The sequence below is a fragment of the Orcinus orca genome, chromosome 20, assembly GCF_937001465.1.
Source record: "Orcinus orca chromosome 20, mOrcOrc1.1, whole genome shotgun sequence".
Lineage (NCBI taxonomy): Eukaryota > Metazoa > Chordata > Mammalia > Artiodactyla > Delphinidae > Orcinus > Orcinus orca.
This window is the reverse complement of record NC_064578.1, coordinates 27,628,511-27,655,111: the sequence shown is the minus strand read 5'-3', so window position 1 is coordinate 27,655,111 and position 26,601 is coordinate 27,628,511. Positions and strand designations below refer to the sequence as shown.

The 26,601-nt window shown below is 39.4% G+C and overlaps 2 protein-coding genes across 9 annotated transcripts in view; one reads left to right on the top strand and one right to left on the bottom strand.

Moving 5' to 3' along the window:
- The window catches only part of PSME3IP1 (proteasome activator subunit 3 interacting protein 1), a 41,588-nt gene extending 38,003 nt beyond the window's left edge, over positions 1–3,585 (bottom strand). Inside the window, exons 1-2 of one of the 7 annotated variants that reach the window (XM_033418996.2) lie at positions 3,351–3,583; positions 2,783–2,843 (exon numbers count right to left, since the gene is read on the bottom strand). The gene's annotated coding sequence lies outside the window, so the exon portion shown is untranslated. Of the gene's footprint in view, positions 1–2,782; positions 2,844–3,287 lie in introns of all 7 variants that reach the window. The other 6 variants (XM_049703801.1, XM_033418994.2, XM_033418993.2 and 3 more) reach the window with 6 other exon arrangements.
- A 234-nt stretch (positions 3,586–3,819) lies between these two features.
- The window catches only part of RSPRY1 (ring finger and SPRY domain containing 1), a 46,684-nt gene continuing 23,902 nt past the window's right edge, over positions 3,820–26,601 (top strand). The window contains exons 1-6 of one of the 2 annotated variants that reach the window (XM_004264920.3): positions 3,820–3,972; positions 17,872–18,373; positions 22,837–22,889; positions 23,576–23,688; positions 24,978–25,104; positions 25,902–25,960. In XM_004264920.3, coding sequence (XP_004264968.1) covers positions 18,027–18,373; positions 22,837–22,889; positions 23,576–23,688; positions 24,978–25,104; positions 25,902–25,960 — 699 coding nt within the window. In that variant the 5' untranslated portion in view covers positions 3,820–3,972; positions 17,872–18,026. Of the gene's footprint in view, positions 4,310–17,871; positions 18,374–22,836; positions 22,890–23,575; positions 23,689–24,977; positions 25,105–25,901; positions 25,961–26,601 lie in introns of both variants that reach the window. The other variant, XM_033418999.2, reaches the window with a different exon arrangement.

Genomic DNA, 26,601 nt, shown 5'->3' with positions numbered 1-26,601 from the left:
CAAAGGAGACAAAAGAATCTCAAAATGAGGGTACACCATAAGCAGTGTAATTCATATTTAGAATGTTTACTATAAAGAGCAATTTGAAGTAAACTTCTGGTTGTCTAGGCATCTAAAAAACACATGAAGTTAAAAGTTAAAAAAAAAACCTAAATATACATTTATCTTTCCACAGCACAAGAACAAAATATCATATGTGCATTTACCCTGAATTCATCTATATCCACTGGAAGAAAAAAAGAGAGAACTTAAATATTGGTTCCCTTAGCTGATTCTCAGCTCCGCAATTCATGTGTGCCTCTCAGAGTGTAAACACTTCCCTCACTACGTGTGATTCTAGTATTAGTTATATTTTTTTTACACATTGTGATTCCTAAATGCAAACCAACTACTTCATCTGGGACTCAAAGGAAGAAAAACAGCATCTGTTTCAAAGCCGGAGGAAAATCTGGCCATGCTGGAATTTTGCTGCACTGGTATACCTACATCCAACATGGTGCCTCCCTAAAAGTTTTTCAAGGATAGCTTTGATTACACACTATTTTACGATCTGGGCTAACTCTGGAACCTAACCCGCACTAAATCATACTCCTTCCCACCCCCACCCTCCAGGCTTTATGTATCTCCTAAGGCCAAATTTAAAAAAGAAAAAAAAAGGTTTTACATTACACCAATCATACAAGGCCCACTAACTCCTTCAGCTGTATTTTTGAACTAAATCTTTACAGGGAACCTATTATGTGCAAGGCACAGTGCTAGGTAGTAAACTGGCACTACTTTTTAGCAAGTGAGGAACTTGCACTCAATAAAAGAGAGAAGGTTGGTACATGAGCAATTTAAGGAAGTATAGAATGAGGTTAAATGCTCTCAGAGAATGGAAGTTAGATAAGGAAGACTAGGAAAAAAGCACAGGGGAAGCTTAATTTTGCAGCTATGACACTGCACAGTGAAAAGTGGTGGAAGTTTTACATATATTAAGAAAAATAATCATTAACTCAAGTTTGCCTGAAATGACATATTTCACACACTAAAATCAAAATCAAAGGGGGCCTTCATTTCCAGAAATAGTGGGCTAGGTAATTGAGACCAATCCCCTACCTCTATGATTAGTAAAACTGGAAGAATTTTTTAAAATAATTTTTAAACAAATAGAAAAGCTAACAAGATGGTAAAGAACTTGGCCAAAAACCCAAGACAAGGTGAAAACCAGATTAAGTCCAATATTCAAACTGGTTTTCATCCCAAGGATTTCTCTGATCTTGAAAATTGAAAGTTACTGTTTTGGTGCCCTTGCGAAGCAAAACTCAAAAGCAGGGAGCCCACCCAGGGTGTGCAGAGTCTGATAACCAACCACCTCTTTCTCCATCTTAATCTGGTACCCCAAAGAACTACACCATGAAGGTAAAGGTGAACTGGTAAGAAAAAAAGCAAGAATAATGGGTAACAGAAACAGACTCAAAGGAAATTCACATTCCCAAAGGAATTAACACATATAGATTACAAAACAACTATGCTTACCATGTTTAAAGAAATAAAAACCAAGCCTCAAAATTAATAGCAGAGAATAAGAAACTGTAAGACAGTGGCATGGCACATTTGAAAAGAAAAAAAAAAATAAAACTTCAGTAACTAAAACATGCAATAACTGAATTTAAGATTGCAACAGATGAGTTTAATAACAGGTTAGAAGTAACCTATGAAAGAATTAATAAAGAAGAAATTATCCAGAATATAGTATAGAAAAATAAAAAAAGAGGCATAAAGAAGAGAGTGAAAAGGTCTATGTTAAATCAATAAAGAAGGAAGATAAACAACGGGGCAGAAGCAATACATGAATATAAAATGGCTGAGAATTTTACAGAACTAATGAAAGACACCAATCCACAAATTAGTAAGTGTAATAAACACCAAACTGAACAAAAACAAATCCATAGTTGCATACATCATAATGAAAATGCAGAAAACCAAAGACAAGGACAAAATAATCTGTAAAACACATCCTATAGTAAAAAGTGACACAGATCATATTTGAGAATTAAGACAAAGCATGTACAAAAGGTGATCAACAGTGAGCACACTGAAATTGTTTAATTTAGCTGCCACGAAGACATAATTACACACAACTGAGTCTATGGCTAAACCATGCACTTAAATTACTTCATTTACCAGATACGTGGTTTTCAATTTCTGAAGCAGCAGCTTGATTCTAACCAAAACAGCAAGATTCTTAGAAGCTAAACACTATTAACCAAGTAAATGGTATTGACAGAATTCTTCCTTTCTTACAACCACGAAGAATTTCTCACCTGAGGCACCAAGACCTCAGGTGAGAAAGATAATTGGGTAGCCTCTGCTTTCAGACCCTTACAAATTGTTAACCTCGAGCTCTATTTGAAAGACTGTACAAGCTGCCTTTACCTCAGCTCAATTGCTTGTTATCAAAAAGGGGCCTACACACTAATTCCTCTCAAGTGTTTCAAAAGCAGTGCCTTCCAAACCATTTAACGGGGTCCTTGTTAACAAAGCAATAAGGCACACAGCTGAATGAATTATCAACAAATCTTACCCAACAGCTGGTACACAATAGGTCATTGGGAATTCTGACCACCAGACCCGCACTTGGCTTCCTGGGTCCCACCCAACACCCCAGTCCGACTATCTAGGGTGGGGTCCGAGAATATGCATTTTAAAAGGGCCGCAGAAGCTCTTGTTTTCTACTAGTTTAAGAACCAGTGCTCTGAACGCGCACTCCCCCTTTCCCGCCATGCGCACTGACATTCACCTGGGCCAGCAACTCTCAAACAAGACGCTTCAACCCGCGCGGTCTTAGTTTCCTAAGTTTTCTGCAAAATGAGCACACCGGTTTGTTTTCCATTAGAAGAAAATGCACTGAGCACATCTACTGGTACATGGTACATAATAAATGTTTCTCCTCCTGCACTAATTCTGTGACTCAATCATTTCCAACCAGGCACCCCCCACATCTCCCGAGTAGCCTGGAGCCGTTCCAAGACGTTTGGGATAGAGCCCGCTCCTCACCTGGAGCCTGGGTGGCCCCACCTGACAGAAAAGGTAGAGGGGAGCCGTCTAGAGGCCCAAAGTCCCAGGACCCCTTGAAAGGGTCGGCATCCTCCTCCACAGGACCTGAAAGCATTCTCGCGGGCTCCCTCGGCTTCCCTCAGGCTGGGCCCCGCAAGCCCCAGTCCCCGGTTACTCAGAACACTGGGCGAGAGAGCGGACTGAGGGCAGACCTGGCCCTAAACCTCCCATCAAACGCAGCCCCTCACCTCCGGAGCGAGGAAGCCGGAGCCCAGGTCTCGCTGCCTGGCCAGGGCCCAGGCCGCACTCACCTACCAGCGTGCGGGAGGCGAGACCCCCTCACCTCGGCGGCGCCCACCCCAAAACGCCACCGCAAGGGCCGCTCGCTCTTCAGGAAAAAGAAACAGAAAGAAAGTAAAAACAGAAAGAAAGTAAAAACAGAAAGAAAGAACGAAAATAGCCTTTGCTTTTATATTTCTTTCGACCCCGCCGAGCTTCCTTTTCCTCACCGCCACAACAGAGCTCCGCCCCCCTTCCGGCAGCGTAACCCAATCCGCACCTCTCCTCCTCCGCAGGAGACAGATGGAAATCCGGTCCTTAGAAAGCTAGCGGGAGAGACTTGATTGGGCCATTCACACGTCAGCAAGGGGATTGGCCAGCTCCCTCCAGGGGGGCGGGCCGAGTGGCGATGTCACGTGACGTGTTACCTGAAAGCTGATTGGCTTTCAGGAAGAGGGATTGCCACCGAGGAAGGGGCGTTTCCTAGGGGACTGAGGGAGGGCCTGGGCGGTACGAAGCGGGGGTGGGCCCAGCACGTAATGGCAGCGCCTTGGCCTCGCGTCCATCTTTACCGCTCTCTCGGACCTGTCACAAAGGAGTTGCGCCGTCGCCGCCGCCGCCTCCTCCCTCGGGTGGGCCCGGGAGCTGGAGAAAGTCAGTGCCGCAGCCCAGTCACGCTGCTCCGGGAAGCCCCTGGGGACGCGGAGCGGGGGGAATCCCAGGGCTGGAGACGTCCGTGAGGGAGGGGAACAGCCGCCCGAGTCTGCGGCGGAGAGACCGGACTGGGGCCGGGGGAGGTTCCGAGAAGGGGCCTGGGAGGGGGTGGCGTTGGGCAGAGCCCAGGAAACAGCCCAGAGGTCCTCCAGCGAGGCCCGTGCTGAAGACGCTCGGAGAGGTTTCTGGAAGAGGGTGTTCCCCCTTTAGGGGGTTCTTGACCGAGGAGGTTGTTGGGGATCGCCTTTCTGAGGAGGCCGCGGCTAAAGGGGCCCAGGTGAGAAGCAGGTAGCTCCTGGGAGGCTGCTGATATTTAGGAGTGCTCCTCAGGGGTGCCCAGGGTGGAGGAGGTAGGTGGGAGGACGCTTGGGGAGGGTTTCCTTTTGTGGAGTTTGAGGTTTAGGTGGCACGAGTGGGAGGTAGACCATAGCCGGGGAAGCTTAGACGTGCCTTAGGGTCAAGAGACGCCTCAGAGAGAGAGGCTAGGAGTTGGGAGCCAGAGCTAGCGGGTTCTACCTCGGAGGCCCCATGTGACAAATGGGTAAGGGCCTGGAGAGAGGGGATTTGCTGCGCGATTCCGGGAAGAGAAGACCCCCATCCATAGGAAAGCCTGGGTGGGGAATAGTGAGAGGGAAGCGGGAATGGCAAGCGTTTTCCTCTCAAACACAGGATTCAGCCGCTTCTGGGTATAGTGCAGATGGAGTGGGAGAAGTCTGTCCCACCAACACGCCCTGCGTGACTCTAGATCAGGCTTTTGTTCTACCTGCTACCTCAGTTTCCCTGTCTTTGGGGGGCGGAGGTAGAGGCAGAAATAGTCCACTGAGACTCTGGCGTTCTATCCTGTATAGCTGTCTGAATGAGGTTGCTCCCCCTGGAGTGTTGTACTTTGAACTTCTAAAGGTTAGAAGTGTCTATTTAACTGACTGAATAGAGTCCCTTGGTTGTCCAGGCCCCTTACCTACCATCTCCTCCTCCTTAACCTCCTTGGGTCTCTTCTGTAAAATAACACAGTGTGTGAAAGTACTTTACAGACTACAAGCTGTGTGGAAGTAAAGTATTGTGACTCTACCATCGAAGGGGTTGCTGTTGAGAAATGAAAGTGAAGGCACTTTCTAAACTGTAAAGCAGTATGTAGATGTAAGGGATTAGCATTTAATACACTTGTTGATCACCTATGGAGTGCTGGAAGTCATATTGTACCGAAAGCTTCAAGGTTTACAGCTTTGTAGGTCATATAATTTTAAACCCATGATTTCAACCCCTGCTTAGATGGGGGTAGAGGGATTTCCAGTTTTGCTCCCAGAGTTTTAATTTACTTTGAACTTCTGATGGTACTGGCAGAAGATAGCCCTATGATATAATCTTTTCCTTCGGGAGTTTTTTTTTCTGACAGCTGAAATTTTCTTGTAGGTAATTTGATCTCAATATTGTAAACTACCTCCCCTTTCCCCATATATATGTATTTGTGGCCTTTGGATGTCTACAGGTAGTGAATATCATGTTTCCTCCCTCAGTTGTGATTTTATAAATGAGACCTCCTCTTTTTTCCATGAATACTATGCCTTCCTGTAGTAGCCCCAAACTATAGATTATGAGGCGCATTAGCTATTGCTTTTATATTTCTCTTCCACAGTGGTTTTTTCTACTTTTCACCATATATAGTTTGCATTTCCTGGGGTGCCATCTTGCCTTGTAGCTCCCTCTGTGAGGGTATACGTACTGTGCCCATGTCTGACATTTTCCTAATTTTTGTTTAGTTGCATTTGTTAGAGCTGGTTTAACAAATATTTAGTAATTTGTGATTTTTGAAGTTTTTTTTTAAAAACAAAAAGCCGACTTGAACTTCCTGTTTTTCTAATCTTATGTTCCATGAGTCTTTTTTGAAAAAATCACTGTGGTGATTTTGTGAGCTTTCTGGTTCCCAGGGTACATGTCGTCCAGATCTACTGCTTAAGGTCTGTGTCCTGCTTTTGCTGTTTTCATTATTTCTGTGCTCCATGATTATTTTTACGTTATTGACTGTAGGAAGTGTTCCAGCATACTCTATGTGGACTTTTTCTGCTTTGTCAGCAAAATAACTTTCCAGTTAGTAAATTGGCCAAGAATCAAGAGAAAATAAAAACTTAGCATTTTATGTAGTAGTATGTTATTCTGTAGTGAATAGGGGAAAACAACAACTTTGAAGTATGTTTTGGCAAGAGTATAATAAAAAAAAAATCATTGTGTGTTCCTAAAGTGAATTTATTACAGTCTGTTTCAACTCATGAGCTTAATTCAGTCTATCAGGAATTGCCTATGCTTTTCCTAATCATGAAGTAATTTGTTATAATGAAATGAGAAGTCATTTTGAATTCTTTAAAATACAACTCTCTTGGACAATCTAGTACCCATATAGTTTGAAAATTATTAGGAATTCTTGAGATGGTAATCACTATCACGCTACTGTTTTTTTAAATTAATATATTTTTTTTGGCTGTTGTTGGGTTTTCGTTGCTGCGTGCAGTCTTTTCTCTCTTAATTGCGGCAAGCGGGGCTACTCTTTGTTGCAGGGTGTGGGCTTCTCATTGAGGTGGCTTCTCTTGCTGTGGAGCACAGGCTCTAGGCACGCGGGCTTCAGTAGTTGTGGCACACGGGCTCTAGAGCACAGGCTCAGTAGTTGTGGCACGCAGGCTTAGTTGCTCCGCGGCATGTGGGATCTTCCCGGACCAGGGATCGAACCTGTGTCCCCTGCATCCGCAGGTGGATTCTTAACCACTGCACCACCAGGGAAGTCTCACTATTACGCTACTTTAAATTGGAAATTTTCTGGTTTGTGGTGGGATTCTTGTAAAGTAGGATGTGACCGTCACAGGGTTGCAAAAGTAAGTGAAAAGTCATTAGGCATCACAGACAGGAACCACGGTAGAACAACGGTAATCTATTTCAAAAGAGTTATGGCCGGGGAAGGGTGGGTAGTAAAGTATCTATTTAGCTTCTCTTCAAATATTTGGGCATTTTTCAAGGCATTTACCATTGAATTTGGATAGTTTTTTCCTGGTATGCAAGTTAGAAAATTAAAGAACAGAACAGTTATGAAGTAATAAATGCCATAACTTGGGCCACCAGCTTAGGAGGAGACTTTCACAACTTTTAGGAATGCAAAAAAGTGAATATGTGCCCTTTGGTTTATCTGTTCAATAAGTTGGCTTTTGATATAGTTTTCTTGCCAACCTTTATGATTAGAAAAAGGTACGTATTTGTTATATTTTACTCAGTGTCCATTCCAAAAGGGAATGCTTGCTGGTTCAGTATGTAAAAGCATGTTTAACTGTAGATAACTATGATATATACAAGGCTAAATGAGATAAAGTTATCTAATAAATAGTGATAAGCTCTTAGAGAATATTCCCCTTTCTCCCTCCCTAAGCTTTTGAAAACTAAGAATGCACTTGAGACAGCAAAGGATTGATGCACTCCTTAAGTTTGTTAAGGAATGAACCCTGTATGTAGCTTTCTTATTGCTTGAAATTATAGTTTCCAAGCATAATTTCATGTATGTATATATACATCAAGTAGAAGGTTTTGAAATACCTTACTTGGCAGGTTTATTATTACCTCAGCTTAATGTTTCAGTGTTAGTTTTTTTTTCTTACCCCTTCTACCTCCTGAAGAATTAAGTTTCCTCATCTGTGCTCCTTTAATGCAATGATTCTCAAAGTATGGCTCCTACCTGGCCCCTCTCCTTTTTTTCAATTCTTATTGCTTCATAGTTGTTCATACCTACCTATGCCTAAAGGCTACTTATTAATAACCTGCCAAGTAAATTATTGAGGATTACTAAAACATAATATTCATAAACTAAAACTGGCACAACATTTGAGTTTACTGTTATCTCTAATACCTTTTTCTTCCAGGAAGTACTGTCATGGGAAACTTGGCACCAATGCAAAGCTTCTTACATGTCATATGCAGAATGGGGATTCCTACAATATTCAGGAAGGGATGATGCTTATTTGGGATGCATCATCAGTATTGTCTCAAATTGATCTCGGTTTTTCATCGTGTTTCCTCTTTATTTTTCATTAGAGTTACTGTTAGCTTCATCTTTAGCAATTTAATTTATGGACTTTCAGTTAACCTTTCACTGTGTGGTCAGGGATATTTGTACCAACAATATTTTGGCTTATTTAAGACATGAATGTGTTGCAGTGCAAATATAAATCCTTCATTCCTCTTTTGCTAATGCTGATTTATACAGTCACCTAAAAACTTGCTCCTGTGGAGATACTTGAATGTTACTAAGTTCCTTTTCCACTGGAAGAATGGGGGAGCGAGAGGCCTCCTCCTAGTGAACCTGACACTATATGCATGGGCTTCTGTGGCAGGTGCTATATTATGGGTTGGGCACTCTGTGTTGTCTGTCCTTCATCCCTTTAAGAAGAGCACGAGGGACCTTTTTTCATCTTTGCTCTGTGCCTGGCATATAAGCATTAGATTCATATTTATTGAGTGATGTTGTCTCAGCTTCTCAAAGAGATAAATATTTTTTTACAGATTTTTTTAACATTTTTATTGGAGTATAATTGCTTTACAACGGTGTGTTAGTTTCTGCTTTATAACAGACTGAATCAGTTATACATATACATATATCCCCTTTACAGATTTTAGAATAAACTCACTTAAAATGCTTATTGAATACCTGTTAGGTTCTGGTAGGTATACAGTTGAGAGTGCAATTGAGTGTTTTCAGACACCACTTTAAGTGGATCTCATTAAGGAAAATGTTGCTATTCATACTGTTTACACATTTTGTTTGCTTTTCTTAATAGCAAAGAGTTTCCTATAACAGAAAAGTCCTTTTCCTTCAGATTTGTTAATCATGTATGTGTTTGAATGACACATCTATATTATTTCCTGTTGTTTGGTCTCCTGGAGGTGAAAATCCCAAACAGCATGGAGTATTACATTTGTTTTTCTCCTCTGTGTGGTAGCCATCATTAGCACTTACCTCAGTTCTTTCTTAGCATTTCCTTTTTGGGTCCAAGGCAAATTTTTCAAACTTTGAGACCAGACAGGGATTATTCATTTCTCTCTTTTTTTTTTTTCCCTCTCTTTTTTACTGTTATTTGCTTCTGGAAATCCCTTACTCTGTCCTAGCCATAAATACTCCTCTAACAGTTCAACCAGAAAAATTATCTACTTTTACCTCAAAGATGTACTTTCTTAAACCAACCTCAGTGCATAAGAGAAATATCAGAATCATTCAGTGCTTTTCCCAGACAACTTGAAGGTTACAATGCAGGGGTAAGAATACTCTATGTGACTTAAACCTCAAGTGCCCAGTGCCACTGCAGACAGTTTTGGACACCTGGACGACATGTAAAAATATCTTATCAGAGCTGCCTTTCCTTTTGGGGGAAAAGTGAAGTTCCAACCAAATATTTCACAATCTTTCACTTCCCTTTCCCCTGAATATCAGATACCTTAGAGTCTAGAGACAAAAAATGCTCTTGTTAAAATGTCTTTAGGTGGTTTCTGTTTCAACTGGCAAGTGTACTCTTGATATACAATACACCGTTCTTATCTACTTTGCTACCAAAGAATCTTGTTGCCCTCCAAGTTTTCCCCATTTAAATACAAGAAAATTGTGGTCATTGGGGCGTCCTGCAGGATATTTTAAAAGCAAATATATTTCTGGGTGAGTTTCCCTATCTTGATAGGGTTTGAGTTATACAGGTATACGCACTAGACAAAGTTCAGCACATACATGCTTAAGACCTGTACATTTCATTACATATAAATGTAACCTCAAAACATATTGAAGTCCAGTTAGTGATATGCATACTGAATATTTTAGGGGGAAGTATACTGATGCCTTTGAAATGCATCAAAAAAAATAGGTGGATTGATGATGGATAGAGATGTGTAGAGATGTGATAAAGCAAGTATAGTAAAATGTAAATGGTAGAATCTAGGTGCTGGGTATATAGGTGTTCACTGTAAAATTCACCTTTGCTATATGTTTGAAATTTTTCATAATAAAATGTCCGAGGGGCATAGTGAACACTAGAAGCTATCACTTGTAATGCATTCACTGTCTTAGGGGAAAAATCCAAAACATTTTCTAAGGAGAGAAAATCATTAATATTTCCAGTGTATTATATATTGTTATTGTTCATGCTATACAATTTAGCCTTTGAGTGGTGGATTGGAAAAAAGTCCTGCATCCACTGTTTTGGAACAATGAGGTAAAGATGACAGCAATAGTAATTTTATGCCCAAAGTTTGGTTTTTCTTCCTATGGTCATTCATTTAACCAGCCTCTCCTGTCTTGGCAGCACAATCCTGAAGTCTTATTTTCAGAGAAAAGAAAGTATTCTTAAAGTCACTGAGCTGTATTATGGTTGAATGCAAGCAAATATTTGAAGAGATGAATCATTGATTCCTGGACCATTTGTTAGAGAGGGTTAGGCCATTTGGCAGATGTCTCTGTGGTGAGCTGTTTATGATGGTAGAGGTCTGTGTTTTTTGAACCAGACCTCACTCCTTTAACACTAAACTTACTGAGAGCCCAAGTTTGTTTTTTCCCCCTCTCAGAGCGGCTTTAAAACATATAAAATGTAAAATTAATAAATCATAAATGATATAGAAATGGAAAGAATAGTCTTTACTTTCTTTTTTCAAAGGGGGAGGATAAAAATAAATATTACTACACTTCAGAGAAGTAGATTTGCAAAGGAAAGGTTTGTAATTATGCCCTTTTAGCAAAATAGTCATGAACAGTGTAATGATTTAAAAAGCATTACCATTTAGATGGTAAGAAAAGTATTTCTTTTTTTTAAATAAATTTATTTATTTTTATTTATTTATTATTTTTGGCTGTGTTGGGTCTTCGTTGCTGCCTGCAGGCTTTCTCTAGTTGCGGCGAGCAGGTGCTACTCTTCGTTGCGGGGCGCGGCTTCTCGTTGAGGAGCACAGGCTCTAGGCGCCCAGGCTTCAGTAGTTGTGGCTCGCGGGCTCTAGAACGCAGGCTCAGTAGTTGTGGCGCACGAGCTTAGTTACTCTGTAGCATGTGGGATCTTCGTGGACCAGGGCTCGAACCCTTGTCCCCTGCATTGGCAGGTGGATTCTTAACCACTGTGCCACCTGGGAAGCCCAAGAAAAATATTTCTACTAAGCAATGGCATCCAGTGGTATCACTATCATGAAATCAGTTGATGATTGCCACAGCTGCAAATCTGATAATTGTATATATTTAAATTACGTGACTAGCTTTTTTTTTTTGGTTTCAAAACTGACTTGACCATCTAATGCTAAGTAGTCTTCAAACTTAAGGTGAAGTATATAGGTATTACAAATGTGTTGCCTTTACATAATCTCTAGTCTTACTCATTTTCCATTCCATTCAGTCTGTCAACCCTTGGATAACATTACCCATAAGCAGGGTACTGTCTAGGTCCAGTATGATGCTTCATAGGATGGATGTGGTGGGAAATACAGGGAGCTGTTTCATTGTGTTAGTATGTACTGTACATGATCACTAATGGATGTAACTGTTTCCTAATGGTTATTTTGGCTAACCTCACCAAAAGACTATGTTCAAAGATAGTCTCAGTTCATTTTTCTGGAAAAGGAGATTAACTTTTTAGACCCCAGAAGAATCACCCTTTAGTGTTTCAATTTGTCCCTTCGTTCAGTCAGGAAGTCCTGCCTACGGTGCCAGTTTCTGTGTTGGGTTCTATAGCACAGTGATTTCCAGACCTGGCCACCATCAGAATCACCTGGGGAGCTTTTAAGGAAACACTTGCTTGGGCCACATCCTAGAAATTCAGATGCTGGCTATTTGGAGTAGAACGAGGAATTTGGATTTAAAGAAGTACCTAAGTGACTCTAATGCCCATCACCTTTGGGATTATTAAGCTACAATCTTTTCCAAGGTTCTTTGTCTAAAAGTATAGATAAGTAATAATTATTTCAGTACAGGGTAGATGAGTTCTATAAAAGATGAGTTTGTTAGTTATCTTAGTGCTCTTAATTAAGACAGATCTGATTCCAGAGCCCCCACCTCCCAGGTTATCTGGTTACTTCTGATTAGCTACCTGCTCATTTTATAATATATTGCATTTTGGGATCCATTTTACATGTTGGGCACTGTGCCATGTATTTTACATGTACTATTTCATTTAATCCTCATAGAACTACTATGAGGTGTAAGAACTATTACTATCTCCATGTTTTTTGTTTTGTTTTTTTAATTTATTTATTTATTTATTTTTGCCTGTGTTGGGTCTTCGTTACTGTGTGCGGGCTTTCTCTAGTTGTGGTGAGCAGGGGCTGCTCTTCATTGTGGTGCGTGGGCTTCGCATTGCAGTGCTTGTTGCAGAGCTCAGGCTCTAGGTGCACAGGCTTTAGTAGTTGTGGTGCACAGGCTTAGTTGCTCCGCGGCATGTGGGATCTTCATGGACCAGGGCTCGAACCCATGTCCCCTGCGTTGGCAGGCGGATTCTTAACCACTGCATCACCAGGGAAGCCCTCCATGTTTTAAAGTGTGTCAGTAGTCAGGATAATTAGAATGCATATTTGGAAATATTGCAGGGCTGAGACCTGTGCCCAAACTGTGTGACTGCAAAGCCAGTGCCCTTGTACTGTAGGTGGCCTCTGGCATCCTGTACAAGATCTGTACATTGAATGTTCCTGTCTTAAAACAATGGTCTTTGGAAAGTGGGCCACATAATGCTTTTTGGAATGAGATAAAACGAAGCTGTCTAAAGTGTAATTGTTTAGCTTCACTACCCAGTCTTTTGCCTAAGGTATTCACAATTTAGTCTCTGAGAAGTGTCATAAGTGACAGCCATTTCCAGATGAAAAGCTATACATTTTTTAGTGCTGAATAAATCTGAAAGATCATACACTTTGTTCACTTATTTGTCCTGCTTTTGGCTGTAACCCTCAGAAAAAAATTAAAGATAACAGCTCTTATTTTTTCCTTGTATGTTTCATAGTCTTTGCTTTGAAATGCCTCCTGGCTTCTCCCCCCTAATTAACTTATTTATACCTGGTCTTTACAGATAGTCCTTACAAAAGAGTCTTTGGTTTTAAAATATTGAAAATACTTGTATTTTTTTACTCCATTTCCTTCTCTGACAAATTTTGTAGTTGACATCATTTTCTAGGTCATTTAAGGAAAATGACTCTTTTGGAAAAAATTGACCTGAACTATACTTGAGTTCAATTTGGAAATAGAAAAAAAACAAAACCAAAACAAAACAAACTCCCACTACATTTAATTCCCCTCACCTCCAAATTAGTCAGATTTTTAGAAATACCTGTATTATTGGATATCTTCCATTTGCTTTGAAATATACTAAATGGAAATCTGCATGGATTTAATTATTCTACATTCAGTTTAAATAAGCCTTAGCAAAAATATTTGGATAGAATAAAGTTTAAGAATTTGATGAGGACACGGGGAGGGGGGAAGGGTAAGCTGGGACGAAGTGAGAGAGTGGCATGGACATATATACACTACCAAGTGTAAAACAGATAGCTAGTGGGAAGCAGCTGCATAGCACAGGGAGATCAGCTCGGTGCTTTGTGACCACCTAGAGGGGTGGGATAGGGATGGGTGGGAGGGACACGCAAGAGGGAGGAGATACGGGGATATATGTACACATATAGCTGATTCACTTTGTTATACAGCAGAAACTAACATACCATTGTAAAGCAATTATACTCCAATAAAGATGTTTAAAAAAAAAAGAATTTGAGATCCAACAAACTTCCTTCCTTCCTTCCTTTCTTTCTTTCTTATGCATTTATTTTTTAATTAAAAAATTTCATCCATTTGGAATTTTCAAATATGGCTTGTGATACGAATCTCATTCCCCTTACATGGATAGTTAGTTGTATCCTAACAGATCATGTATATATCATGACTCACACTTTTCCACTGGTTTTTCAATGTCTGTAAACTTATTTTTAACCCACTGTTTTCCTCACAATCACTCCCAACATTGTTTCTTGTTAGTTATTCTAAATAGCTCTACAAGTGTTAGCATTAAACTGTAACTTTATAGGATCCCCTGTTCTCTCCCCTTCAGGGCTTTGTTTTCTGAGACTTGATCTCACCTTGACATCCTCAAATCATTGCCGATATTTTTACTACCTGATTTGTCTCCCTTCCTCAGGTATGCCTCCTCCAATTTAATGTGTCATGTTGGATTGAATCTACTGTTTGCATGTCATGTCCATCCCAACTTCCATACGGATTGCATGGAAAGGTTCTGGAGCTTTAGAGAAGCCAGTGGAATTCCCTCCTGCTCTGATAACATTGAGAGCACCTCCCCAGAAGATAGAGCGTTCATTCCCAAGTAGAGTTCCCTTGTATCAAATCTTGGACCACTACATTCTGCCATCCGCAAAGTATTAGCTGGCTTAGCCACAGACGTTTATAGACTATTGGTTAAGAAACTATGTTAATCCAGAGTATGGATTTCTGTACAGCCTTAAACGGAATGAGGTCGTTTTATATATACTGGTATAGAAAGATGTTAAGGGGGGAAAAGCAAATCATAGAAAATATGGTGATGTTCTAATTAATTTTTTTAAAGCCAGTTCGTAAGTACATAATAATAGGTGTGGAAACAGATTCATGAAGCTTTTAGCAGGGGTTACCTCCAGGAAGGGAATGGGCTATGAAGAAAGCCTTTCAGAAAAGAGCAAAAGACCTTTGCAGCATTTAGGTCTATAAAACGAACATGTATTCACTTTTTATGTTTTTTGGTTTTGTTTACTTGTTTGGGCCGCATTTCGGCATGTGGGGTCTTAGTTCGCTGACCAGAGATTGAACCTGTGCCCCCTGCAGTGGAAGCACAGAGTCTTAGCCACTGGACCACCAGCGAATTCCCTCTCACTTTTTATTTTTTAAAAATCACCAAATGTAAAATAGCTAGTGGGAAGCAGCCGCATAGCACAGGGAGATCAGCTAAGTGCTTTGTAACCACCTAGAGGTGGGATAGGGAGGGTGGGAGGGAGATGCAAGAGGGAGGAGATAGGGGGATATATGTATATGTATAGCTGATTCACTTTGTTATAAAGCAGAAACTAACACCATTGTAAAGCAATTATACTCCAATAAAGATGTTAAAAAAAATCAATGGATGTTGTAAAGCAACTATACTCCAATAAAAATTAATTTTAAAAAATCAATGGATGAAAAAATTTTAATCTAATAATTTAAGATTTCAAGGAAGTGACATTAGCTAAGCTACTGCCCAGTGGCAGGCCTGCCAGAAACCTTGGATTCTTACCTCCTGTCATCCAAATTGTTCCAGCAGTGCCTCCTCTGTGAACTTTCTTGTGGGAAGGGCCAACGCATCACTTTTTTTTTTAACCTAATGTTTGCTGTCTGAGATTTTACCACTTTTTTTTTTTTTTAATTTTATTTGGTTGTGCTGGGTCTTAGTTGCAGCTCTCAGGCTCCTTAGTTGTGGCATGCAAACTCTTAGTTGCAGCATGCATGTGGGATCTAGTTCCCTGACCAGAGATTGAACCCGAGCCCCTTGCATTGGGAGCACGGAGTCTTATCCACTGTACCACCAGGGAAGTTCCAAAGCATCACGTCTTAAATGTTGCTTTTTGGTCTTTCTCAGAAACCAGCATAATTTATAAGATCAACAGAAATTTATACCAAGGACCCTTTAAAAGAGTTATTTCTGATTTCTGTCTCCTTTTAAGCATTGAAATCTCTTGGTTATCTACCCTCTGGAGGGAATTATATACCCTGGCCCCTGCAGTGATGGGAATGGTATGGTATTACTTCCACTCTTTGCTGTTTTAGAATGTGTTCTCTTTCATTTATTTATTTATTTTTAATTTATTTTTGGCTGTGCCACACGGCTTGCAGGATCTCAGTCCCCCAACCAGGGACTGAACCCGGACCAGGGATTGAACCTGGGCCGCAGCAGTGAAAGCGCCAAATCCTAACCACTAGACCACCAGGGAATTTCCACTGTGTTCTCTTTTAAAAGGTTATTTTCAGCTGAATCCCTGCATCATATTCCTACCTATACTTCAGTCACATCCTTTAAAGTACAACCTCCAAATTTTGAACACAGCCTGACTATGTTGGGAGAACCAGGAACATCTGTCATACTGCTTGGCTCAGCCATTGCTGTCTCGGTAGTCTGGAGGGAGAGAATGTCTATCCATTGCCTCTCCTCTCTCCTCTTCTTCCCTCCCTCCCTTACCCTGTCCCTCCCCCTCTCTACATATTAGATTAGATTAAATATTATATATATATTTTTTCCCTTCCATTTTTCCCCTATGAGCAGTAATTAGACTGGGCAAATATTTAAAAGAATTTACTACAAATCTGTCCAAAATAACAGAAATAAGTTTTCTCTTGCTTCTGATCCCACTAAATTATTTTATTTATATCTATTTCTGAGCCAGTGATCAAGATATGAGGATGTAATTATAAATAGCCAAATGTTGAGTAGAGACTACCAGCCTCTAATCCTTATGTGTCTGTTTGTGTCCTTATGGGTCCTAGTCTTCAGGTCTCAGCATGATTTTTTACTTTTTGCTACCAGCCCCACGTTAGTCTCCTGCTTCCAAATCTTTACTTCTTTTTACATGTAACCAGATTTCCTCAGCTTAATGAAGAGCTGGCTCTATCATTAGGCTTTTTTTTTTTTTTATGATAAACATGCTGTGTGGGATGAGAATGGCCATCCACAAATTCCTGGAGGGTGGGGACTGTATCTCGTTCATCTTTATTCTCCCAGTGCCAGCCTGGTGCCTGATATGAGGTGCTCAGACAAAGATCATTGGTGCATCCCTGTTCTTAACTTTGGAGCAGTTGTGTGCAACAAACTTATCACTGTGAAAATGTAACCTTGTGATATATATTTACCTTCCCCAAAACAGAGTCTTGCTTACATAACAGAAAAACTTTGTAACTACTTATATGATTTCTGTAAATTCTCAAGAGTGTCTCCAAATGGGAAATCTATGCAGTTTGGGCAATTTAAACAGAACACTCTGGGCTTCCCTGGTGGCGCAGTGGTTGAGAGTCCGCCTGCCGATGCAGGGGACACGGGTTTGTGCCCCGGTCCGGGAAGATCCCACGTGCCACGGAGCGGCTGGGCCCGTGAGCCATGGCCGCTGAGCCTGCGTGTCCGGAGCCTGTGCTCCGCAACGGGAGAGGCCACAACAGTGAGAGGCCCGTGTACCGCAAAAAGAAAAAAAAAAACAACACTCTATCCTTTTATTATTCTTGTTATAAAGTGGGTGCTATCACGTTGGTATCATAACTTTTTTTTTCTGTCCTTTTTTTAAACTTTATTTTATATTGGAGTATAGCAGATCAACAACATTGTTACAGTTTCAGGTGTACAGCAAAGCGACTCAGCCATACATATACATGTAGCCATCCTTCCCCATATAGACAAACATCTGTAATTAGATATTTTTATTTGAAACATATTAAAATTTCTCATACACTTAAATTAAGAAAGGAGACATTTTTTTTTAATCCACAAAAGGAGCCCTTAAAACAGTTGAACACATTCTTCTCTTGTATTTCTGTATCGATAGAGATTTTTTTTTTTAATCTATGGTAACTCCTGTGGTTTACAAGGATATAGTTTAGCGATCATCTTTATACTATAATGATAGAAAGGAACCACTGGTTGTTAATTCTTATATAAAGACACCTCTTTTCGTCAGAAACCTATAAAAAAACCAAAGATGATTCTTCACTGTAATCCTAATATCTATAATATCAAACTAGGAAAGTTCGAGTAATTGAGTAGGCGAGAATCTTTTATTCATTTTCCTTTTCATTTTTTCTTTTAGAACTGCCACTGGATGACCAGGATTCCTTGTAACTGATAATGTTGGAGATCAACTCTGCAACTTTCTTCAGCATTCAGTTGTTAAAAACAAATAGGATGCAGGTTCCTCAAATCCAGATTATGACAACAGTACTTGGAAAACTGAAAACTATCTAAATGATTATCTTTGGTTGGGCTGTGTTCTTAGCGAGCAGAAGCCTTGGCCAGGGTCTGCTGTTGACTCTTGAGGAGCACATAGCCCGCCTCCTGGGGACTAGAGGTGCCACTGCTACCATGGGTAATTCCTGTATCTGCCGAGACGACAGTGGAGCAGAAGACAGCGTTGACACCCAGCAGCAGCAGGCCGACAGTGCAGTACCCACTGCTGACATGAGGAGCCAACCCCGGGACCCTGTTCGGCCACCAAGGAGGGGCCGAGGACCTCATGAGCCAAGGAGAAAGAAACAAAATGTAGACGGACTAGTGCTGGACACACTGGCAGTCATACGGACTCTTGTAGATAAGTAAGTATCTGGCTCATGGTCACCTCCTATCTAATGAAAAGCCTTCTGCCAGGAACCATAACTTTTGGACTTCTTCCGTTCATTAGGATATATTTGCCAAGCCTTGTTGCTCATAGGGCAAGGGGAGAATATTTTATTTCTCCTCTGATGGCAGAGTAAATTATAAGGTTTGATGTTTTTACTTGCTAACATGTACACCTGTCGGGAAATGTGTAAACATTTCTGTAGCAGAAAACACTATTTAAAGCTATGATCTTTATTAGGGAACGTAGTCAGTATGGAGTGAGTTTGTGTTGAAGTTACAAGAGGTAATGGTTTCACGAAGACTCACTCTTATCTTGCTTGACTATCTACTCCACTGACCAGGGATTCAAGATGAGTTGTTTTACCAAGAGCATAGCTGCATGCAACTTCCGTTGGCAATGGAAGGACTTAAGTCAAGGAGAGTTTTCATCCTTCTCCCTCTTTTTTATCCCTTAGTTGGCCCTCTTAGATCCATTTGGGAAGCTTGTAAATTAAAAGAAACTGCAGGACACACCTGTACCTGTTTTGTTTTCCCCTCTGCTTTGTCTAAGTACGAAATCCCAGATTGAATAACAGTGAAATTAAAGGGCATTGTTCAAGTTGAAAAAAATATTTTAACTTAACCCTATAGCACAGTAGTTAGGAGTAAGTTTTAGAACCATGGTGGACAAAGGTTCAAATTCTAGGCCAGCCCCTTAACTAGCTACATGACATTGAGTAAATTACTTCTTTTAAGCCTCAGATTCCTCATCTATAAAAGGAGAATAATACCTTTCTTACAAGGATTATCATGATAAAATATATATAAAGCATCTAGTACGGTGCCTTGCATGTAACAATTGCTCAATAGAAGACAGTATTTTTTTAAAAGTTCTATCTGGGTTCTTTTTGCTTCAGGGTCAGCTAGTATATATTTAAGTATCTAAATATTTGATAATCACATTTATAAAAACACAGTTTTGTTTATTCCTGAGAAAGTATAGCATAAAGCAAGGTATACCTGTGCATATTATTCTGAGGTATTTTTTTTTCCTCATAGAAATAAATTTATTTTGCATATTTTTCTATCTGCCATAGAGCATGCTGGGGGAAGGTAGTTCTTACAAATATTCACCATAACCAATTCAGAAAGGCCTTCCTAAGTTTACTAAAACCTGCCTTTGAAGTAGTTCTGGTACCTGAATTAATTTAATGTAATCTTTATATGTTTGTGGGAAATATCTGTTGAATATAAATCTATGCCATTTACATCCTCTAAATTCAAGCAAGGGTCTAGAAGCTGTTATGTAAAGTTTCTTCACAGTGACATTTAAAACGTGCTGTGAAATTGTACTGAAAAGTTGTCCTTCCCAAATAAGGAAGTAAACCACAGCAGTGTTATTTAAGCCCATTGGAAAAACAGGTACAGAATAGACTTTGCTGTATTTTTTAAAAGGGTGATTAAGAGAGTGTGGGGGCAAAGCAGGAGGAGCTTTAATTCCAAGCTTCAGGAAAATATTACAAATTATAAGAAAACTTGTTGCTAAAGCACATAATCCGCTTATGTGAGGCAAGTAGTGTACACTTGAATAACAGCCTAACTTTTACCTTAAACCTGTTTGTACTGAATTATAGTTAAAACTCTTCTGAGAATGGAAAAATTAGGCAGATGCAGAGCAAGTATGAAGGGACATGTCGGAAAATATAATGGCAAAACGGGGTTCAGACAGTTTGTAAACATAGTTACATAGCTTATTTTTTTAAAACTGCTAAAGAAAAGAATTTCTTAACCTGCGAAGTTTATAAGGCTATTAAAACTAAACATAAAAGACAGGACAGATGGGCTTAGTAAGAATATATGTAAAAGGGTGTATGCAGATATCACAATTATAAAATGACCTATATTTATTGTTCTCCTCTCTCGTTGTTACTTAGGAGAGGATGACCTTGATTTGAGAGGACAGTACAGTTCTTAATGGCATAGTGAGAGACCTGCTATAGGAAATACACTTGAAATACACTTATTTTAAAATCATTTTGAAGTTTGATTATTTGCTTTTTTTTTTTTTTTGGTAGTAACTTTACCCTCAGATTGCTAATGGTATTAATGTTATTCACATGACTTTGGAATTTTAATTTGCAGGCTCCTCCTGATGGAAGTTTTTTTCCTCACTCTGTGTGTGTGTGTGTGTGTGTGTGTGTGTGTGTGTGTGTGTGTGTGTGTGTGTGTGTGTGTGTGTGTGTGTGTGTGTGTGTGTGTGTGTGTGTGTGTGTGTTCCCTGTCTTTTTCTCCCTTTCTCTCTGTCACCTTTATTGTCTCCATCTGGGTCTCAGGGACCTTCAGTCCACAGCTGAACCTAAAAGTGGTGGTTCTGAGTTCCCATCCTACTGTAAGAAGCCCAGGTCCTGCTGCATGGCTTTCTCTGCCTTTTTCTGTCACCAGAGACTTGCAGGTTTATACCGGTTGCAGCTCAGATTATCATTCAGAGCTCTGCAACTCCTTTCACTGAGAGCAGTACCCTGTTCCCACTTTATTTGGTGAGTCTGCTCCATCACTTGCACAGGTGGGGTTTTGGTCCCCATTACCTGCCTTGCAGGCATAAAGCTCCTGGTGACCTCTGTCTAGTTCTTGACCCAGAGCCCAGTAGTCTTATGACTTTAGCTTTTGTCTTCCACCAGAAGTTTCTGCTCTATTTCTGTTCCACAAAGAATTTTATCTTGTTTTTTTGAATGTAGGGATGTGTATGTCCTTTAAGAGTGTCTGTATAGAATTCAGGTGCTCATATTCGTTATTGGTCACTGATCTTGTCATATTTTTATTAGTTTGCCCTTCTTCCCTAATCCCATTGTCCTTTTTACCACCCACCTCCAAATATCAGTAGGTAATCATTCTACTGAATTTAAGGTATGTTCTTCCAATATGCCTGGCATATGTTTGTTTATGTCTGTATAGGAAGTTTATAAATATTGTTTTGTGTATGATTTTAAAATTTTACATAACAGAGAAGTCTGTTTGGTTTTAACTTCTCTCAACATTATATTTGAGACCTATGTTGCTGTATATAAAGCTACAACTGCTTCTGACTGCTACAGAGTATTCCTTTGTATGCTCAAAAGTACTATATTTTGTTATCATATAATCTGGTGACAGTCACTTAGGTCACTACTTCTAAATTTTTTGTTCCTACAAATAGCATTGCAGCAAATAACCTCATATGCACCTGTGTAATAACTTCTCTAGCATTGTTGAGTATATACATACTTAATTTCATTATTGCCAGATTGCCCCAGAGCAACGTTTGTATCCGTTAGTTATATCATTTAAGACAATTCTTTTAAATAAGAATTTTCCCTTATTATGAAAAGGCACAGGATGTGTCAAACACAGGCACCTAATGAGTACCTGAAATGAATTTAGTAATTCACATATTGCAAGGTTATTCTGAGGATTAAAAGATTGAAGACAATCGTTTTTGTTTTTGTTTTTTTTCACAGTGAAACAGAGAGCCACGATATGTAAACAAATAAGCAGTGAATATACTCCTTAAATAATTAGATTATCATTGTTTGATGGGAAATATTTTATTCATTATTAAAAGTTCCCCTAGGGTCCCTGGTGGCGCAGTGGATGAGAGTCCGCCTGACAATGTAGGGGACACGGGTTCGTGCCCTGGTCTGGTCTGGGAAGATCCCACATGCCGCAGAGCGGCTGGGCCCGTTAGCCATGGCCGCTGAGCCTGCGTGTCCGGAGCCTGTGTTCCGCAATAGGAGAGGCCACAACAGTGAGAGGCCCACATACAGCAAAAAAAAAAAAAAAGGTTCCCCTAAAGCACCTCTTTGGATTCCTGAGATCACAGTTTGAAAGTCCACTGAATTAAGGGGAAAATGCCATTTTAGAGCAGTGACTAGAAGATTAAGTAGCTTAAGTTTGGTTTCTTTTTCTTCTAACACCATTTTATGAAGTTTAAGCACATAGTGATATTTACCAGAAGAACACTTAAAAATGAAGATGTTACATAGGCCCTTGCTTCTGTAAGTCCTCATTTGGGATTGTCATCTCCATTCCTGGTGATTCTTTGAGGTACATGTGAGGAAGATGATGTTGTCCTCCCTGGCTTGTCTCTATTGGCATTGGGCCACTAGAGGTAAAGCTGAAAGTGGGCTCTGGGCTCCAGTATTAGTCCCATGCTTTGACTTCAGGCTACATGGTGGTCCTTTCATGTGCCCTTTTGCCCATTTTATTTGTGGGCCATCATAGACAGTAACCTTGGAAATGAGCACACGTGGTGTGCGTTTGTCCTTATAGATTATAGCTCTGGTTGTCTCCTCCATCTCTTTCTCTATGCTCACTAATGTACATTTCTTTCTCTTCCTACCCCCACACTTCCAGTTTGAACTTTTATTTGAAATTGTCATTTCTCATTTCTTCAAGTTTGATGTCTTGAATGTTTGTTTTTCAGTGATCAGGAACCTCCCTATTCAATGATTACATTGCACGAAATGGCAGAAACAGGTATTTTTAAAGTTTTTTAAAATACTTCCTAATTAATGATCATGAAGAAGTGTAGCCACTTTTTTTTTTTAATAAAAGACTTCAAAAATACTTAACACATATGATGAAGAAAAAAACCCCTAGTCTATGGAAATTTTCTTGTATAAGGACAATAATTAATAAGCACTGTATTATATCCTGAGTATATGCTGCATATTTCAGTAATGGTTTTATCTCACTAAAATTATTAAAATAAAATTATTTTTGGCATTGACAGATCTTCGACTATAACTCTTCTAGAATGGGGAGGATAATTTTTTTGTCCCTCAATTTCCTAAATGTCATTCTGAAAATAGAGCCAACTGTTTCAGATACTTAATCTTCTCAGTTAACTCCTATGTCATAAATAAGATGCTGGAAACTATTTAATCATAATTTGAGAACCCAGAACCATAGCTTAAATGTTGTTCAAATAAAGATACCCCCAAATCACCAGACTCCTGTAAGTTAGGATTCTTTGTCTCTACTGTGATGACTAGCAGTTGATGACCATGTCCATGCCAAATACTAGCTGCTTAAAAGCTATAGGATGTTTCCGTTTTCCAAGAGTGTTTCTATTTTAATGTGAAGTCATCTTGTGTTGTAAGTTATATATTCACATTTTTTAAATATGGCTCCATCGTATAATCTTCTTGATTTGCTCCTAGATGAAGGATGGTTGGACGTTGTCCAGTCTTTAATTAGAGTTATTCCATTGGAAGATCCACTGGGACCAGCTGTTATAACATTATTACTAGATGAATGTCCATTGCCCACTAAAGTAAGTTAATACTTATCTTTTATGAAACTGACATCTCTGCTTAAACACAGGATGAATGACCACAAAGAACATTTGATATAATGCATTTCTTTTTATATATTTTGGGTCTGTTATATTTAATGTTAATTTCATTATGTAAACTTGTTTTTTATTACTAATAAATTGCTACATCCTCTTTCTGTCAATAGCTTACTCTAAAACTTTAGTTTAAAATTTTAAAAATGTTAAAATTGGAAGCATTTATATCTGAAATGGCAATCTTTGAAACTAGAAAAGAATGTTCAGTTGCTGAGCTGATTTTCTTCTCTCTCTCCAAACAATTTCCTCATAACAAAAGTTTTTTAAACATTTTCTATTAAGAGAAAACACTGTTATACCGAAAGTACTTTTGAGTCTTAAACATATTAAATATTGGCATAACTTTGATTATCCCTTATGTAGAATGAAAGTATCTAACTTTCATTGCCTTATTCCATATGGTCTATGGAATCCTTTTTTTAAAATTTTGGATTCTGGCATCTTTCATTTGTTTAAAGCCTCAGACATTTGGGCCTAACATGGAAAACATGGACAGAGGGAAAAGTCTTTGGCCTTGTCACTGGTGAATTGACCTTTGCCTAGTCTTTTAAAGTCTTTGCCTTTAAAATTCTGGTGATATTTGTTCTTGATTGATAAAAAAAAAGTTTTGTAAGAAACTTTTTACTTTAGTATCACTAGGCCCTATTGTTATCAATCATATTGGCATTTGGGTGGACTTAGTCTGTTTAACGACTCGAGTATATAGCATATATTTGATACAACTGGTACATTTTGAATGAAATGGAATCTAGCAATTCATTTAAGAAAACTTTCAGGTTGATCAAATAATATTTCTCATCAATAATGGTATCCTGGGCTTCCCTGGTGGCGCAGTGGTTGAGAGTCTGCCTGCCGATGCAGGGGACACAGGTTCGTGCCCCGGTCTGGGAGGATCCCACATACCGCGGAGCGGCTAGGCCTGTGAGCCTTGGCCGCGGAGCCTGTGTGTCCAGAGCCTGTGCTCCGCAACAGGAGAGGCCACACAGTGAGAGGCCCGTGTACCGCAAAAAACAAAAATAAATAAATAAATAAATAAATAAAATAAAAATTAAAAAAATAATGGTATCCTGTGACTATTTTGTATCATTTTTGTATGGTCATTCTGAGTTGATTTAACACATGGTTATTGCTTTTGTGTCAAAGAATTACCTTGAGGAAAAAAAACCTAAGTAATACATTTATCAAATCCATTTGTACATTTTTGTTTTTAGGATGCACTCCAGAAATTGACTGAAATTCTCAACTTAAATGGAGAAGTAGCTTGCCAGGACTCAGGTCATCCTGCCAAACACAGGAACACATCTGCAGTCCTAGGCTGCTTGGCTGAGAAACTAGCAGGTAACTCTGGGAAGCTCCATCAAGGAAGATCTTAAGTTGTTTAACATCAAGGGGAAGATGGCACTGCAGGTCTTTGATCAAACCTGCTTTACCACAAAGACGTGTCTCTAAAAAAATAAAATAAAATTGAGCAGCAGGGTCTAACTGGAAAAAAATTACTCAAGGCCACAGAGGTAAATGCAAACTAATTTAGCTTTGAGGACTTTCAGAGGGAAATTTAAAAGAAAAAGTTTTCCTTATTTGCTTTAAAATTAAAAATAAGAGAAAAGGCTAAGCTCATATGATAAAGATTGTATGTAATATGTAATATACATATACACACACTTTATAAAGTTTAGCTAGGCAATAGAGACATATTTGGTAGGGGAAGAAGAAAAGGAACTTTAAATTGGAGCAATTCCTGAGAAGACAAGCAGATTTTTTACTTGTCTGTGAATGTTACCTATTTTATGAAAGTTAACATCAAAATATAGGTGAATAACCCAGCTAGTTGCATCATTTATGGTGGAAGAAACAATGGATTAGAAATCAAAACATGGGTATTGGTTCAACCTCTACCATGTGCTCCCCAAGTGCCCTGGAGTAAGTCACTTCAGGAGTGTGTCTCAGGAGTAGGCTCAGTTCCTCAACTGTGAAATGGGGATAGTACTATTCCCTGCCTTAAGCAGGAGGCTTGAATAAGATAATGCACATGAGAGTACTTTGTAAAAGAGCTCTACAATTTTATTGGTATTAGTTACAAATTCAAAATAATGTAACACATTTAATTATATCCAGTGTTTGTTGTATTCATCTAGGTCCTGCAAGTATAGGTTTACTTAGCCCAGGAATACTGGAATATTTGCTACAGTGTCTGGTAAGTGAGACATCAAAGCTAGTTATTCTTAGTCATCTAGAATTGTGCATTTTTCTAAAATTGCCCACTTAGCCACTGGCACAGAGAATGGAATCAGCTATAAATTTTATTTGCAGGTGTTTCCTGAGTGTTTATCTATTCCTTCCTGTGTTTAAAAAAAAGTAAGGGCAGGATAGGAATTTATTGCAAGCAAAAACAGCTGAGTTGGTCTGGTTTTAAATTTAGTCATAAGATAGGTGCTATGATTGGCTTTTTTTGTGTGCGTCCTTAGAGTCTGCCAAATGGTAGTAGGAACCTCCGCAGTGGAAACAGAATTACACAGCATTCCAACAGGAAACTGTGAGGTCAGATTCCCAGTGTATATAAATCTCTGTTCCTCCATCCCTCCCACCATTACTGCTCTTAAAACTATTGTTGAGTATTTGATATATCGTCTGTGAAGCTTGCGGTTTGCCAAGGCTGTGCTATTGGATCTCTCACACTGCTTGACTGCAGTCTTGACTGGTCTATGTTTTTTAAAGTTATTTTTCAGGCCTACTGTGCGTTGGCCTTTTTTCAAAATCTGAAAGACCCTTTTTTTCAGGACCTATATGATATGTACTTAAAACACTTAACACTATGCTAAGTAAGCACTGTAGGGA